Here is a 17,008-nt window from a genome sequence, read left to right on the forward strand (position 1 = left end):
TGCCATCCTATCGTGAGCTAGATCTGGCCAGAGTGCCGTAATGTAGTATTACTGATTTAATGCACTGCATACTGTTACTAACAACATACCCGAAATATGAACAATGGCTTAATTTCATTCTGCATTTTCTTCTGAATCTATAGGATTATTATCTCAGACTAATGAGACATTGTTTGTTTTTTTTAAGATTATTTTCTTAGAATAATAAATAATCAGCTCTTTTTTTCTGAGTTAACAAGATAACGTCATCATTCGAGAAAAAACAAAAATGTACAAGATTATCATTTTATACATTCAGGAAAATAAGGCAAGTTTTTTTTCTCAAGGAAATACATTTTGCTGTTATGAGCTGTAAATGAATAAATAAATATGTATTTTTTTTAAAAAATCAGTTATTTATTTTTCCCTACAGTTAGACGCCTTGCTCTGTAACTCCAATGCAAACTGGGGTTAATGCAGCTGGAACAACATGGCAAACAATCACACAGAAAAGTTTAGGGTTACTTTTATTCACATATAAAAACAAAAATGATACAGCTGCACAGTCAAAGTGACAGTAATCTTTTTTTGACACAGTTGGGAGACTAAACACAGAAAGCAACACGAGGCCTGCTGGTGGGACCTAAATCTTCTTGACAGTTTACAAAAACAGAAATTATTATTTATCATTATTTTTAAGTCTCTTAATAATCTTTTAACATAAACTTTTTGGGTGGATATCAGCTATGCTCTATTTTTGTTGCCAAACTCTCTAAATTGTTGAATTTATTGCAGAATGGTAACTACTAAAAACATAAATAATTTCCTATCATACACGTCTCACATGAATAACTAGACACTTACATTAGACAAACTAATTAGCATCAGCTAAGCAGCGGCCTATCAGAGCATCTTTAATCCATATTGAGAGTAAAATGAAAACACTAGGTGAAATTTTGGTTACAGCACAAGTACAGTGACACCTTTTCATAGCATAGTTGACTCTTCCCTTTTTATTATCATATCAGCAGAGTAATCAAGTGATTTGATATATAAATCTGTACAAATAATACCCTTATTGAGAAATCTATAAACAACCTATATACAGTGCATACATGTAGAGAGACGATGAAAAATAAAAGCATTTAGGAAAAAAGTGACATCTATGTCCACTGCAGTCTAAAATACATCATACAAAGATTTTTAACTGGACTGAAGAAACACATATGAAGCTCAGTTTAGATTGAATATGTACAACGAAGTAACAAAAGTAGAAATACTGCTGTAAAAAAATAACACTTTCAAAGAGAAAAAAAATGTTCTGAAATACACAAGGAGAACTCACTGAGAAAAATGCATCTATTTTATTAATTTTAGGCTTTTTTTTCCAGGCAAAAAATAAGCTAATTGTTGGTTTATTGCATTGTATATACTTTAGCTTGGTAACTTTCTAACTAATAAAGGAGTAACTTAAAATACCCTCTGAAATCTTGTTTTTGCTGACCTCTAGTGGTTTAACTCTTCACCTTGCTGCAGTGATGTACAGGTGTACTTTAAGAGTCAGTGACATCACTGGTGGGTGTGGTTACAGGTTAATCCCCATAGACCAAAAATTCCCAACTTTACAGCAGAAATAAACATGTTTACCACCTGGTACAAAAAGAAACAAAAAAATAATACATGTTTTGGTCTCTATGGCTAATTTCAACATTAAGGACAACTGCATGGGGGTTAATTTTTATACTACTCATCAGTTTAAATGTAATTAAGGGTTAAAGGTGTACATAATTAAGGTTGTTTGTTTAATGGTTTTATGCATGTTTTCTGCTGGCAAAATATAGCATTAGTGTGTTTTTAGTTCATAAAATATAATCATCACATTTTGGCTGCCTAAAAAAAGTCTTGTTCTGCATTGCACTAAAAAAACTTCAAAGGAATCGGATGTTTAATTTTTTAGTTTTTCAACCATTGAGGGCAGAAAAATCAACATTCAGCCTGATTTTAAGTTGCTCTTTAACTAAATCATGTCAAAATCACTCAACTGGTGACAATGAAACGTAGAGCAGAGAGGGAAAGAACATATGGGTTATTCTGTTAAAATGTGAAGTAAATAAGTACACAAAACAAATCTTTTAAACCATTTCTTTTAGTACTTCCTGGCTTTTCTTTAAGTCCCAGTGTGTGTCACAAATTTTTGCAGAAACTTCTCAAAGTCCATCCACTGAGAAACATACAGTAATTTCTGTAAGAATAACATTATTGGGCGAGGGAGATAATGGTTAGTACCTCAAGTTAATTGTACATAAAAACAAGTTATTAATAGCTAAATAGCGAAAAAAGAAGAGTGAGACAGAGTCTTAACACATTTAAACAATAACACAAAAGAAGACCTGGGTTAAACAGAACTTGCAAGCAGATCAAAGTTTTTTTTTTATTTTAAACCTCTATGGTCCTCTGTATGGGTCAGGTGTTGCTGCCCTGGGGCAGTATAAAATAATTATGTAACAAACTGTCCATCAGAGATTAAGAAAATAATTGATTTTTAAAAGTTTTACTGACTGCCTTCATCTTCAAATGTCCTTATTGGTAATTCCAAAACAAGTCAACTGTGTCAATTAGCAATTCATCCTTGACTTCCACAGCAACATTAAGAGTTGAAGGTCGGGCTGATATTAGCTAATGAATGTATAGCGCTGTCAGAGTAAAGATATCTGCTTCAAGCCACATAAAGTTTAGCTGCCTCATTGTCTTATCATCATGGAGTTGCCTTTGAAATTTAATTGGACACAAAGTACAAAAATATTTTTTTCATTAACTTATTCACAACATATTTTTTTCCACTTTATCCCTTTGTTTTTCAAAAAAGAAAAAAAAGAAAAATGTAAGAAAAACTGACCAGCTTGGTTCCGTCTTGACCTCTGGGCACTGGGAAAAAGGCACACTTTAGTAAGAATGTTTAAAGTATCCAGCACTTTTTGTAGCTTACTGTCTGTGCACCACAAAGCAATATATTGGAGCTTCGCTCTTAGAAGTCAGAGTCAGCATCCATAAGCTCTGCCTCCATTAAATTGGTTCGGGAGTGAATGGGTCCGTAGCCAGCCCTTCGGCCTGTCGGTACCCGAGCCACGTGGGCCAACCTCTCTGACAGCCCGTCAGTGAGATCCATCTCTGCAGGGTAGCGTGAAGACCCACTGGGCTGCCAGGTGGAGGCTGAGGGGAGGCAGCGTGGGCCCAGACCCATATCCTCCGGGCGGTCGCTGAAATTTAGAGGGTTTGAGAGCAGGCTGCGCCCATAGTTGTCCCGACTGCTCTGGTATGGAGGGTAGGGACACCTCTCCTTGCAGGACAGAGGGTGGGAAGGTTGGAAATCTGGGTAGGACCCTGGCAGGACTTCCTCCTCCAGTTTCTGCTGTTCCTGCAGATTAGCGACCAAACTGGGGTGGCACGGCAGTTTGGGCAGGCGAGGCACTGAGCTGCGACCAAACTCACGCTGGCGATAAGGCTGGTGGTCCACAGCCTCCTCCACTGGACGCACCTCCTTCTTCCTCTTCTTCTTTTTCTTTTTCCTCTTTATCATCTCTGGGGAAATCTCAGCCTCGACCATCCACAGCCTGTTCCTCTCCTCTGGAGGGGGCACTATGGAGGGATAACAGAAAATAAAGTGGTGTTATTAACAGTTAAAGAAAAGTTAAAGACCAGAGACACCTTCACGTGGTTGTGTACCTCCGCAGGTCATTCAAGTTGCACTTAGTTTACATCCATGTCTGTGAAAACACATCTTCCCCCTGCTGCACTAAAGATCTAGAAGAACCAGCAAAGTTTCAAGGCGGGCACCCAGGTTTTTTGAGTTATGGCCAAAAACATGATTTATGAGGTCACCTTGACCTTCACCCTTGACCTTCGACCACCAGATTATAATCAGTTCATTCTTGAGCCCTAAAATTGCTCATGGTGTTCTCAAGATATTGAGTTCACAAGAATAAGACAAATGCAAGGTCACCATGACCCTGACCTGTGACCACAGGAATCTCATCAGTTCATCATTGAATCCAAGTGAACACTTGTGCCAAATTTGGGGGAAAAAAAATCCCTCTAGGTTTTCTTGAGATGTCGGGTCCACAAGAATGAGACAAACAAGGCCACAAGGACCTTGAGATTTGACAACCAGAATCTAAACAGCTCATCGTTAAGTCAAAGTGGATGTTTGGGTCAAATCTGAAGAAATTCCCTCGAGGAGTTATGGGATATTGTGTTCACAAAAATGTGTCAGATGTACAGAGCACATCCTCCAAAAAAATAATGCCTCCTGCATCGGCTATCGCCAGAATTGAGGCATAAAAAGGAGAAAAGATGAAAAAAGATAAAGGACGATAAAAAGGTCAAGAGACAGAAGGAGTGGATAAGTGTAATATCAGAGTCATGGCGTCCTTTTCTCACCTGGTGTACCAGTCGGCGTGACTGAGATGTCCTGAGGAAGGATGGCTCCTCGCCTGGCCACCATCTTCGTCACATGCTGCGCCCACGCTGACGACATATCATTCGACGGCTCATTTAGCTCAAAATTGATTCCAGCTATATGAATGAAAAAAGACAAACCACAAACTTCATTTAGGGACAGCTGAGGACAGCTTTAAACCCAACATACACTTAATAGCTCCCCCGCGGTGCCTCTATAACTCTGAACAGCTCCAAGCTAAACAAGCATGGCGGCCGCAGCAGCCTCACGGCTTACACGAGCAGAGGAATGTGTCATGCAGTTCTTCGCTACAGACATAACAGTTGTCCCTGACTGCGTAGCCTCTGTGCCACAAAAAAGCAAATGGAAAATCGTCTCAAGCCAAATTTTGCAGAAAAAGAGCACATAGTGGTTCTTAACGTCAGCATACATGGCGCCATTTTTGACATCATATAACCGCAACACAATGGACATTGTTGGCATTTTGTTTGTGGTGCTCCCTGCACAGAAAAACTACATTTTAAAAGCTGAACAACAATGGCTCCTTTTAAAAACAATGTCCTGATTAAAACAGATTTGTACCATAGAAATAATATCAGAAAAAGAACAGGAAAACCAAATATACAGAATCTGCATGGATCCAAGCACAAGATGAAGATTTGCTTCACCAGAAACACAAAAAGATAGTACATTTTTGTATTTCTGGTGAAGAAACCACTTACTATCAATAATGTGCATACAATGACCATATGAATATGAGGTATGATCTCTACTGTTAATAATCCAAATCGGACACCTTGCAGTTTCAGTTATTCACCACAAGATGGAAGTGTGCAAACATCACCAGACGCGGCTTACAGTGTTTCAGTTTTCATCCCAGGAAGGGGACCATAATCGCAAACAATAATGCAAAGTTAAAGAAGTATTTCACTCCCGGAAAGATGATCTTTGCATTATACTTTGATGTCTATGTAGTAGTGAGACTCTAATACTTTTTAATTGCTGCCACATGAGTAAAAAAAAAAAAAAAAAAAATATGAGAAAAAGGGGCTACTACATTCTTTTGCTTAAGAGGAGGAAAACCTACAATAACCAGAAAGCACTGCACTCCACCAAAAAAGCTTCCACAGGTGGGTAATGTAATGTGTCCATTTTTCCACAGGTGGAATATGGCGTTGAGAGAAAATAGGCATCACCGTAACGTAATCTTGGTTTATACTGGACCTCAGTTTTTTTTCAGTCTCATTTACAATACAGGAAACAGTATGGCGCCCACTCTCTGCTCACAGATTCTCGTACTACAGCCAAATGGTGCACTACAATATGTTTCTGAAACATTTCAAGTGAGAAATAGACAATACAGTGACAGAATCTTGGTTTATATTTGATCAGATCTGCCTTGTTTTACTGTCTGATTTGAATTTGGTCACATTTGAGTAAGAAAGCGAGACAGAGAGAGAGAGAGCGAGGCGAGGGTCTCTCTCTCGATCTGCTTTTATACTTATTTGTGTCCGTGGCGGCGGACATACAAAATTGCAGAAGAACAATTTCTAGTTCACGCTACAGCCCTAGAGCCAGCAGAAAAATAATTATACAGTAAAATAATCAGCAAAGCAACCCAGTCAACATTGTATGAAAAACTACTCTAATGTATCCTAACTTATCAGTTTCCTATCCTAACTTATTGTATCCTAAATTATTACTTTAATGACTCACCCACTGGTCCATCATGGGACACGGTGTGCATGCTGAAGGACAGCTCCTTCTCTGGGTCCTTATGGAGTTCTTTCCTCATTGCAAAGGCCTTGGCGATCATCTTGCTCTTCTTGATCCTCTTGGGTTCATTGTCACTACGGCCAATAATCCTGACACAGGAGCAGAAAACAGATTCAGACATAGAGACACTGACACTATCCGACGCTTTACAAAAACTGAGGTTCACACACTTAATGCCATCAGCAGCAATGAGACATTGGGCAAGTTGCAGATTTCCTTCACGTCTGATTTTACGTCACTCAGGACGAGACGGTCTTCAGGCTGAACCGAAAACAATAATTCCAAGCTTTTTTTTTTTCAAAGCTGCAAGGAAACTAATTCCTGAGAGTAAAATCCGAGTCACAGTGAGCCCTTGTGAGCGCTGTTACAAAACCAAGGATTAACAGTGAAAACTAAAACGCACACACAGGGGACACACAACACAATGCTGATTAAATGTGTGCCTCCACTCTTTTAAATGATCAGGGTGAATATCTACAACAGTTTGGGGGGGGAAGTCTGCTTGGTTAGAGCATTTTTGGGATTTTCCCACACTGTTATCATATCTTTAAATGGACATGGTCAGGCACATTGCCATGATGTGCAGAGACTGATAGAGATATTAGAAAACAACAGACAAAAAACACAATCTTCAGAATCATAACCACAGAAAGCTGTTTTAAAAAAAAAACATTTCAGTCGATGTTTGCTTACTTGCACCAGGTCCGTTTCCAGATGAGGATGGTGGCTTTGGTCCAGACCCAGGTGCTCATAGCGATTCCCGTCCCAAACATGGAGAACAGGTTGATCTTCTCCACCATCAGGCTGGGCCGGTTCTTTATGGTGCATTCTGGGATCGGCTTGTTGGTCTGAGAGGCGATTGTCACGTTGGCTTCACACCTGTTAAAAACACCACAGATGATCAGTATATGTCTCGACCACGCCACATATGCGTCCCAAACCTTCTAGCCGTATGACTGAGGTACATTCAAACTCAAGATCTGGTGAATAAGAAAGTCTTTTACATGTCAGGGCAGGAGAGAGTGGTTTACATTTTTGAGGCTAAATTAATTCCGATCCAGCCAGTGTCAACACTGTGGGGAAATAGGGCTGCATTCACCGCTGTAAGCCGAGCGGTTGCGCAGCGGTTTTAGAGTCTCAGCAGCATCAGTTTGTGGATTTCTGTGTGGAGGGTTTGCAGGTGTGCAACAAATCACAGCCTTTCAGCCACCTAAAGAAGAAGGACAAGTAAAACGTACAGCACATATTCTCTGAAGCTCCTCTCCCATTCAGCCTGGTTGAAGAAGTCGTAGAAGTGACAGCCAAAGGTGATGAAAACAAAGCCAAAAGCGAGGAATCCAAATATACCTGACAAACAGAAAAAAAGTCACATGTGAGACACTCCATACAAAGATAAAAATACCCCAAAGAAGATAATTAAAAAATGCTATATGCATGGGTGGATTATGAGACAATGGGCCCCTGGGCACAGATATGTTTATGTCTGTTTGTAGTCATTTTGTGTCAATATGTGTTGTTTTTTATCTTTTCATAGTTATTCTGTGGGGTTTTTCTGCAGTTCATTTGCATTTTTTGTGATCATTTTGGGTCTCCTCCTGGTTGGTACAAGTTAATTTGAATAAACTTTGCAGGCCAGGGGGTGCCTCTGACACTTTCAGCCCTGGGCCTATGCTCTATAGGCCCCTTCAGTAATCCATCCATGGCATTATACTAATATGGAATACTGAGAAAAATCATTGCAAGAGGACAGCAGAAACTTCTAAATACTAGTTCAGCATGAGCATCCATCAAGTGTTCACATTCTCAGGCTAATTCACAAAAGGATTGCACAGCTTTCGTGGCCACTTAACCTGAAAGAATAAGACATAAAAAAGTGTTGTTTGCACGTATTTAAATCAGGTAATAGCCACACATTTGGCGCAAAATTGGCCACTTCTTGTGCAAATGAGCCTCATTGCAAACACAGTCCAATTCACAAAGATCAGCACTGATAGCCACACACAGTTTAAGTGAAATTATTTGCTTTTTATTAAGGGCTGTCCCCTGAAAGACGGAGGTTTGAATCATCAGTCAACCAAGAGACTGTAGACTCAGATTGACCACTGAAGGCAGCTGCGTAGGAGGAAAGGCTTTTCCCAGTCAAGCTTGAAGATAACGTTGAACTTCTAACTTTAATATGATGGATTTGCTATCCTTGGAAACACAAATTTGCTTAGCCCAGTGTCTTATGTGAATCAGAAATTGATATTGGGCAGACAGCGTTTGCAGCTGATGTGCAATCCATGGTGCTGTCAATGGCTGCAGTCCATTTTCTGTGAATTTCTCCATCTGTCTTTAATGTGCCCAATACCATGTTGCGAAAGACTCTTGAAACATTTTATTTAACACTTGGCTTTACCAACTCTGATTGTGACCAACAAATAAATGAAATAGCAACAGATGACAGAATAGAGAACATACCGAGTCTCAGCATCGTCTCGTTGATTTTGCTGGCCGCTTTCTCGCTCAGCAGTCCTGGATGGTTACTCTTGATGGAAAATAAAGTCATGACACCTAAAAAAAGAGAAATGTGCTGAATCAATTGTTGGTCAGTTAAGAAACAAAATGCTTGAAAGATTCGGATAGAAGAACTAAAACAGCCAAAGACGGAGCTTTTGGACTTTAATAGTGAAACATCACCAAACAACTTACTCACCCCGAATGAGGAAGTAGCCACCGACAACAAGCACCACTCCAATGGGAGCCAGCACAAACCCGGCACGGTATCTGTAGTTTTTGTAGCCCACGAAACAGATCCCACTCACTGAGTCTCCGTCCACCTGTGGGGCGACGCATGACACAACATATGAGATCTTTTCTCAAGACGGGCAAACATTTTCAGTCTCAGAGTGTCAGACTGTATGAACAGCTCTCTGCACACCTCAGCGATAGCCAGGATGGCCACAGTGAGGACGAAGGGGATGGACCAGGTGACCATGTGGAAGTAGGAGGTTCTGCCAGACAGCGGCTGGTGGGTGGTGCCCAGGGCCTTGAAGGACGTGTGCCAGGCATACGTCAGCATGACGAACCAAATCACGCCCGACATCAGGGAGTAATACACAATGATGAAGATGGTGACACAAGACAGTGTCTCTGAAGACCTGAAGAGAACGATCAAATGATTTTTAGACTCACAATTTCGAGATAAGAATGATCTGATTGGTTGAAAACATAGAGAGGGGAAATCACTTACGAGGGCTCTCCGAGTCGCATGGTGTTGTCACTCTTGCACACAATCTCTTCGCGCGCTCCATCCAGGAACTGTGCCAGCCAGCCGATACTGCCCACAAAGAAACAGGCGTTGATATAGAAGAGGATGACGGCGGGGTAGCGGTTGGAGTTTTTCCAGTCAGCAAGAAACGTTGCCTGAAACAAAGGACGTTTAGAAAGTCAGAGGAGGGTTGAAAACAGAAATATCAATGGAATATGAATGTTTCACCATAAAAGTTATTGGTACTGTAGTTATGTCTCACCAGGGTGAAGAAGGTGCAGAGGAGGGTGATGGTGCCGAAGTAAGCGATGTAGGCGTGCATGTCATTGTGCTCCTCCTCAGTGAACAGCGGGTTGTCACACTGGATGCCGCAGCCCTCCACGTCTTTGTACCAACTGGACTGAATGTCTGTCTTCACCAGCGGAGCTTCACACTGACCCGACATGTTGAATTTCAGCTTCTGCACCTCGTTCTGCACACAGAGGACACAAGAGGAAATTCAGCTTTTAATTTGACTTTAACGAACATACAGTGATATCTCAGTTTGTGTACCCTAACCTCTGACCTGCAGTGAAAAGAGACTTTCCCACAGGGGATCAATAAAGTATCATTACGTTACAACGAAGCATACCGAACAGCCCACAGGGAATTTGTCACATTTGAGGAAGTTGGGCCAGCCTCTCTCCTGGTCCACGATGCTACACGGTCGACGTGTGGCCAAACACAGGCTCTGGCTGGGCAGCTCGACTCGACCGTTCTCACATTTGGGCATGTAGACGGCACACAGCAGAGGCTGGATGACCGACCAACAGCGAGGAGCGTTACGAAGACCTGCCACAGAAAAACAGTCTTAAAAACATCCTGAAACAATCACATTAGACATGAGAGATGTTCAACAAGACATGGACTACATTAATCAGACTTAAAAGACTTATCAGTTCAGATTTGTCCTGGTGATGAAGTGTGATTTTGTGAAGTGTTTGGAATATGAAATAAGAAAAACTAAAATGCATCTGTGAGGATTCCTGGACATTTTTCCAGGAACTGGCTAAAATTTGATAGAAACAGTCAAAAGCATATCTGAACCTCTAACGGAGCAAAAATAATGTGCCTTTGTATTTTATGATCCATCTTGATAAGGAATAGTATGCATAAAAATATCTCTTAAAAATGAACACAGTAAGCAGTATTGTTTTCATTGTAAAATAATCTGCCCATAATTTGCAGGATAATCACTTAATAATTTAGTCAAACAATGTCCAAAAAAAAAAAAAGAAGAAAAATGCAGATCACAATTCCCCAGAGCCCAAAATATACGACTTCCTCAATTTGCATCTTTTGTTCAACCAAAAGTCCAAAACTAATTTTTCTTTCATAAATAACAACGAAAATAAAGATGTATTCACATCTAAGAAGCTGGAACCAGAAAGTGTTTGGCATTCTGCTTTAAAAAATATGATTATTTTATATAAAAAAATGTTGCCAATTAGTATTCTTTCAATAAACTAATAGATTAATTGACTAATTGTTGCAGCTCCAAGTGAGAAATATAATTAATGATGCACTTGTCTCCCCCATCTGCTGTGAGTTACACAGAAGCCAGAATAAACCAACAACACAAATAAAGCTCTTCATCAAATTTGGGTTATTTGGGAGCTCTTCACGCCTGTGAGTCAGTGACCAGGGTCTGACAGCTCATTAGTGGGTGCTTATGAATGTGAAGCAGAATATTTAAAACCCTTTTATCAGTGACACTCTCCCATTGTTTGCTCGCTAACACCTATGAGAGGTTCCTTTTGTTACCTTTAAAGGCTTTTTAACCCTTTATTTCCTGTTCCCATCTTTGCCCTCACAGCCCATTGTCACACCAATTAACATCATTATCACCAGTGGTGGAATGTAACTAAGTACATTTACTCAAGTACTGTAGTTATGTACAGATCTGAGGTATTTGAGCATTTTCTTTTAAAGCCATTCTATATTTTTATTCCACATTTCAGAGGGAAATATCGTACCTTTTACTTCACTTATCTGACAGATTTAGTCGCTTTACCATTTAAGATTTTTGCATAAAAACAAAAAAAGCCTGTAATAGCCCATAAAATATGATGTTTTGTTGGAAATTAAATTAACAGTTTATACAAATACAGCTGATGCAATGATACGATGATTAGTTAATTAGCCAGTTCACAGCAAACTGTTTTCCAACTATTTTGATAAACATTTTCCATATTTTATTGATGTTTATTTTTAGATTTTTCTGCATCGACTTCTTTTAAGATGAAATTGTTATTTGATAAATACATTAGCCAAATGACAGAAAAGAAACATTTAAGTTTTTCCCCCCTACTTTTAAATAATTTTGAGGATTTTTTCGATTTTTCTGCATTGCATACTTTTAAGATTAAATGATTGGTGAATTAAACAGTAAGCTTACTGACAGAAAATCAATTTTCAAAATCAATCATTTTTTTAAAAATAAAGATCAAGTTTTTTTTTTTTTTCTTCTTTCTTTTCTGTTGCTGTTTGTTGTTTTGGGTTTTTTTTAGATTCTGAGCACTGGGTACTTTAACTTTCAATATTAGTTCATTTTCATGATTATACTTTTACTTCAGTGACATCTTTTACTTGTAACAGAGTATTTGTACTTAGGTAAAGAACTACTTCATAGGTCTTCCACACTACTGATTATCACATACAAACAACACAAACAATAATGAATATTGCTGTTCAGTATAATATATCCCACTTATTATTTACTTGTTTCTTTATTATTTATTTGCTACAAATTAAAAGCATAAAAGCCAAGCTCACGTTGCTATTCAATGTCAAAATGTAAGAGAATCTCCTGTGGTCGATTATAGAGAAATTATATCACTTTCAAAAGAAATAAGTCATGTTAATATTCATTATCATCCTATGATGGGTATTTACAGTGGACTACTATATCTTTGACATCCAATCTGCGGTTTTCTGTTTGGATTAGAGGATCAGCACTTCTCTTCTACAATCTAAAGTCTACAAAATGAGATGGAGCATCTTTTAAACTTTACTTTGACTCATTAAATCTTACCAGACCACATGGTCAACTTCTCAAAAGCTTCTTCTTGGGTGCTGGAGTCCTCGGCCAGGATCAGAGAAGTGTGTGTGTAGGGTAAAGGCGATCCCAGACATGTGTTGTATTTCAGTGCCTCGCAGGTTGTTGTTTTCTTGCAGTTATCCTCAAATATGGTCCCGTTTGGAGACAACACCGCCCCGGCAGCCCAGACGCAAAGCATCCCGTAAAATCCAACAATGGGGCTCCGAGCCTGGGAAGACATCTTGGGAGGAACAGATTCAACCGTGCAAAAAAAATCTGATCACTATGAATTATTCAACTATCCTGTTTGAAAATGATCAAATTTTCTTTGGATTTCGAATGAGTTTCTAAACGCGGCATGGTGGAGAGAAATCTGCGGGGCGCTTCAAAGTTTTCTCGCAGTCCTCCCAAACTTTTTTATCCTGCACTTCTCGTCCGATCCCTGCTGGATCCTCCTGAAATCCTTCATTATCCAAAATCCAAACAGCTCCAAAAACCGTCCTCAACTCTAGAAAAAACACACCGTGAAGTTACAACCATATAAAGTATTGATTTGAAGCATTAAAAAAAGACATCAAGCCGAGAAACAGAGTTGCAGATTTCGCCCTCCCCCCACTTCCAAAAAACTTGCCATGAAAAAGTCTGGATCTCTGTAATAGGATCTCCAGCTCAGATGCACCACCCCCTTTTCTCCGCAGCCCCCCTTTTTTATGCTGGCATAAAAATAAGATGATAAATTACTCTACATCTCTGTAGTGTCCCAAGAAGTGATTTTTCTCCCGGTGAGGTGTCTGATGAGGTGTTTCTGCGTTGCGCTCCTGAGTTGCAGCTCAGTGTGTTTTTTTGTCTCTGGTATGCACATGGTGGGTGAGAGCCAGAGCAACAAAACCTCCCCTCCCATCCCCCCTCTGCGAGTGCAAGAATGTGCCTTATGGCAGGCCTTCTCCAAAGTTTCTCAAGGACCCCCAAAACAACACTGACCCCCGTTTGACAGGTTTCTCTCATGTTTTTGCACAATCACACAACTGAAGGTTATTAATGTCATCATGAGTGTCAGGGCAAGTTTATTTATAAAGTACATTTTAGCAACAGGGGGATTCAATGTGCTTTACATCAATCATCAAAAGACAAAGTGAAAAAGAAACAGATTATGAAATGACATTTAAACACAACTTAAAGGGCATGAAGCTGAAATCACATGTTCAAGGGCCTCCTGCAGACCTCCTGAGATTGACCAAATTAGTATTACAGCACGCAGATGGACACTCTATTGATCCATACACAAAACAGCTACGTCCACAATCAAACATGAGATAGAGACCTCTAAACATATACACATCTAAAAAAACTAGGCACACTAGCTAAAATAAATTACTAAAAGAGCCTAAATTGTAAATTGTACTAATAAAGCAATAAAAACTATATGTAATGAATAATAAAGGTCAAAAAAATGAATAGCATGTAGTGTGCAATGTAATTTATCAAAGTATATACAAAAGCATTTCTAAAAAAAATAAAATAAAGGCATTTAGAGTGTGTTTTCATGTGCACTCAAAAGTATGTCTAAAAATAATTTCAGTGGAGTGTTGCTGATGCTGTAAACAGTCTCCTTTTGTATTTGAAACAGGCTAGCACACAAATAAACAAGTGTTTAAGTGAAACAAAAATTAAAGATACCACAATGATGAGTAATATACCTCAGATTAAATAAATGAATTGCACTACTATGGGCCTTTTTCACAGCAGACTTTCTGACTTGTGATAGCATGAAAAGCACAGGTGAAATTAATACCAATAACGATGGCTCAGCAGCCAGCGAGCACTGCTATCATTAATGTTATTGAATACACCTGCGCTTTCCTGCTACATGTCTAAATGTCTGCTGTGGAAAAAGGTTTATTCATGCAAAAGAAATCAAGAAATCTAGCTCTGTGACTCCAGCAGCCATAATATGTGTAATACAAATAAAATATAGAGTCGGATACAGATATGAATTACAGAATTGGCCTAACGGGCTTAGTGTCAGGGCTCCGCTGGCCTCCACCTGCAAAATGTCACTCAAATTAACACCAGGAGGAGACTGTAAATGACCACAAAATGCTGCAATGCAATTGCAAAGAGACTCAAAATGACTGCAAAAATAGGCAAAACAACTACAAAGGCACACAATATGACCACAAAGAGATGCAAAAAAACAGAAAAGAGACACAAATAGATTTTAAAAAAACAGGCAAACCAACCACAAAGAGATGTAAAAAAATGACAGAAAGATAGGATTACACAAAAAAAGATGCATAATGACAACAAAGACACACGAGATGCAAAGACCCAGTCAAGAGACACAAGATCACGAAGCAAAACAATCAAAAAGAGACACAAAACAATTTAAAAAAGGAGACAATTACACAAAAAGCTGCGAACTAACTGCAAAGCAACACAAAACAATATCAAAAAAGAGCAAAACTCTCTCTCTCTCTCTGTGGTCATTATGCATCTTTCAGTGTAATTGTCTCCTTTTTAAATTGTTTTGTGTCTCTTTTTGATTGTGTGTATGTCATATATTGGCAGTATGTAATATGAACATATTTTACAATAATAATATATCATGAACAAACACAGCGTACAGATACTTTACATTGGGTCTGCTCTATGATATAGTTTGTTTCTGCAGAATGGTTATGCAGGAATGCAGAGTAAACTCTCTTCACCCTCCTACATTAGATGTTACATAATGAAAATACATGAAGTCTTTGTTTTTTTTTTTACTCTATATGGGTGGCCGTTTGTCCTGTTTTTTGGGGGGTGGGGGGTGGGGAGTTCGCTTACCTTTATTTAAGCAGGAGGTCCCTTCAGATGGAAATCTCTTTTTCAACACAGCAAACCAGTTACAGTTTGGATAAAAATAAAACTCCGCAGACAGGAGATAAAAAAATCAAAAATACAAGGGAAAGGACAGAACCACCTCAAATAAAGCAGTAATTTTTCTTGGTTACGTGCACTTTATAATGGCTTTAGATTTTTCTAAGGGGACGAGATTTTTAAGATGTATTTTGCTCTGCAGATTATTCCAAAACCAGGCAGCAATGTAGGAAAAGGCTTTTGTTTTCAGCTAAGTCCAAACTCTTGGAACCTGGTAGGAACGCCCAAATCAGAAGATTTAGATGATGACAGTCAGAATCCTCTCAGACTATATTAATAATTATAGATTACGTGAAGATTTCCATTACATTTTGAGTAGGTGTCACATTTTGGTGACAGTGTGTATGTGAGTATGTTTGTGTAGAAGGGAGGGAAACAGTTAATAACTCAAAACTACATTAAGACTGTTTCCTTTGGGACTGTCATAATGGACTGAGCTTCCTCTCATGGTTAAAGTGGCTGCAGGAATCTTACAAAACTATATATATATATATATTTATATATATATATATATATATATATATATAACAAGATTCAAACATATTTCTATGATGATTTAATTTATTTAAGATTATTGTAACATGCTTAAATAGGCCACTAAAAACAAATCTCCAAAGTGGTCCAGTCTCAGCCACAGTGCTGTTGTTATCGCATTAATTGGACAGTGCACTCGTGGTATTTGCATGGCTGCAGATGCTTTGTTTCTCTCCTGGTGTTCTGAGAATAAAACTGGGTTAACTTTGCTCCCTCCTCCGAGTGTGTGCGTGTGTTTGTGTGCGTGTGTGTGTGTGTGTGTGTGTCTGGGCCTCCTTGAAACCCACAGCAACATGGCTGCCTGAGTGAGTCAGAGGCAAAAACCAGGGACCACACACAGAGCACCGGAGCCAAGGCCAACACACACTCACTCTCTCTTTCTCTCTCTCTCTCTCACACACAAACACACACACGCACACACACACGCACACACATACACACACACTACAAAGCCATATGCTACTGTTAAAACGGTCACTTTTTCATTACACTCAGTTGCTTTTACTAAATTATAACATTCCTCTGCCATCCCAAATGTTTTTCCCGTCCTTTGTGGTATCAGTTTGGTGATACGTGATGTGCTGAAGTGGAAATCACAGCATGGGGAGTTACTCCAGCTTTAAACTAACACAGAAATGTCATGTTTAGATTGTGGACTTGCGTCAAAGGTTGTTAAACATGCAGGGGTGTTTCTGCACCCAAAGATTACAGGCGTCAGGTTTCAGGCTGGGAATGCTGCGTAACTCAGGTTTTCATTTGCCAGGCAGAGAAACGGGGTGGAGATGAGAGGTCGCGTTGATTTGTGCTTCTTCACAGTGACATTAGACCATTCACTGGATCTGATCTGGGTGAAGTGGGAAAATGTGAAAGCGCTTCATTTGAAAGAACCTCAAAGATCTGCCTCAAATCATCATGTGACAAAAGGAGATTAAATACAGAAATTTGCAGCAGTGGAGGATTTTCATAGATACTAAACATTTATGACCAATCTTAACTTAAATCCTAACAAAAACAG

General features: G+C 39.2%; 1 protein-coding gene across 1 annotated transcript; it reads right to left on the minus strand.

The window, feature by feature from the left end:
* Window positions 1-489: 489 nt before the first annotated feature.
* Window positions 490-13,408, minus strand: smo (smoothened, frizzled class receptor). Its single transcript, XM_042511671.2, has 12 exons — window positions 12,535-13,408; window positions 10,093-10,292; window positions 9,724-9,933; window positions 9,444-9,616; window positions 9,132-9,351; window positions 8,907-9,030; window positions 8,672-8,764; window positions 7,450-7,558; window positions 6,905-7,090; window positions 6,152-6,300; window positions 4,417-4,551; window positions 490-3,615 (listed from the first exon to the last, which is right to left on the minus strand). Exons 1-12 carry the CDS (start codon window positions 12,779-12,781, stop codon window positions 3,005-3,007), a joined length of 2,457 nt encoding a protein of 818 aa, XP_042367605.1. The 5' UTR covers window positions 12,782-13,408; the 3' UTR covers window positions 490-3,004.
* Between the last annotated feature and the right edge of the window lie 3,600 nt (window positions 13,409-17,008).

This window comes from Plectropomus leopardus, chromosome 22 (genome assembly GCF_026936395.1).
Source record: "Plectropomus leopardus strain MGB_pleo_1.0 chromosome 22, ASM2693639v1, whole genome shotgun sequence".
Taxonomy (NCBI): Eukaryota; Metazoa; Chordata; class Actinopteri; order Perciformes; family Serranidae; genus Plectropomus; species Plectropomus leopardus.

Excerpts from the sequence above, each read along its gene's own strand:
- smo (XM_042511671.2), bottom strand. The coding sequence starts at position 12,781 with ATGTCTTCCCAGGCTCGGAGCCCCATTGTTGGATTTTACGGGATGCTT. Across the intron at positions 10,293-12,534 it reads GAAGTTGACCATGTGGTCTG|GTCTTCGTAACGCTCCTCGC; the intron begins GTAAGATTTAAT and ends TTTCTGTGGCAG. Across the intron at positions 9,352-9,443 it reads ATGCGACTCGGAGAGCCCTC|GTCTTCAGAGACACTGTCTT; the intron begins GTAAGTGATTTC and ends CGTTCTCTTCAG.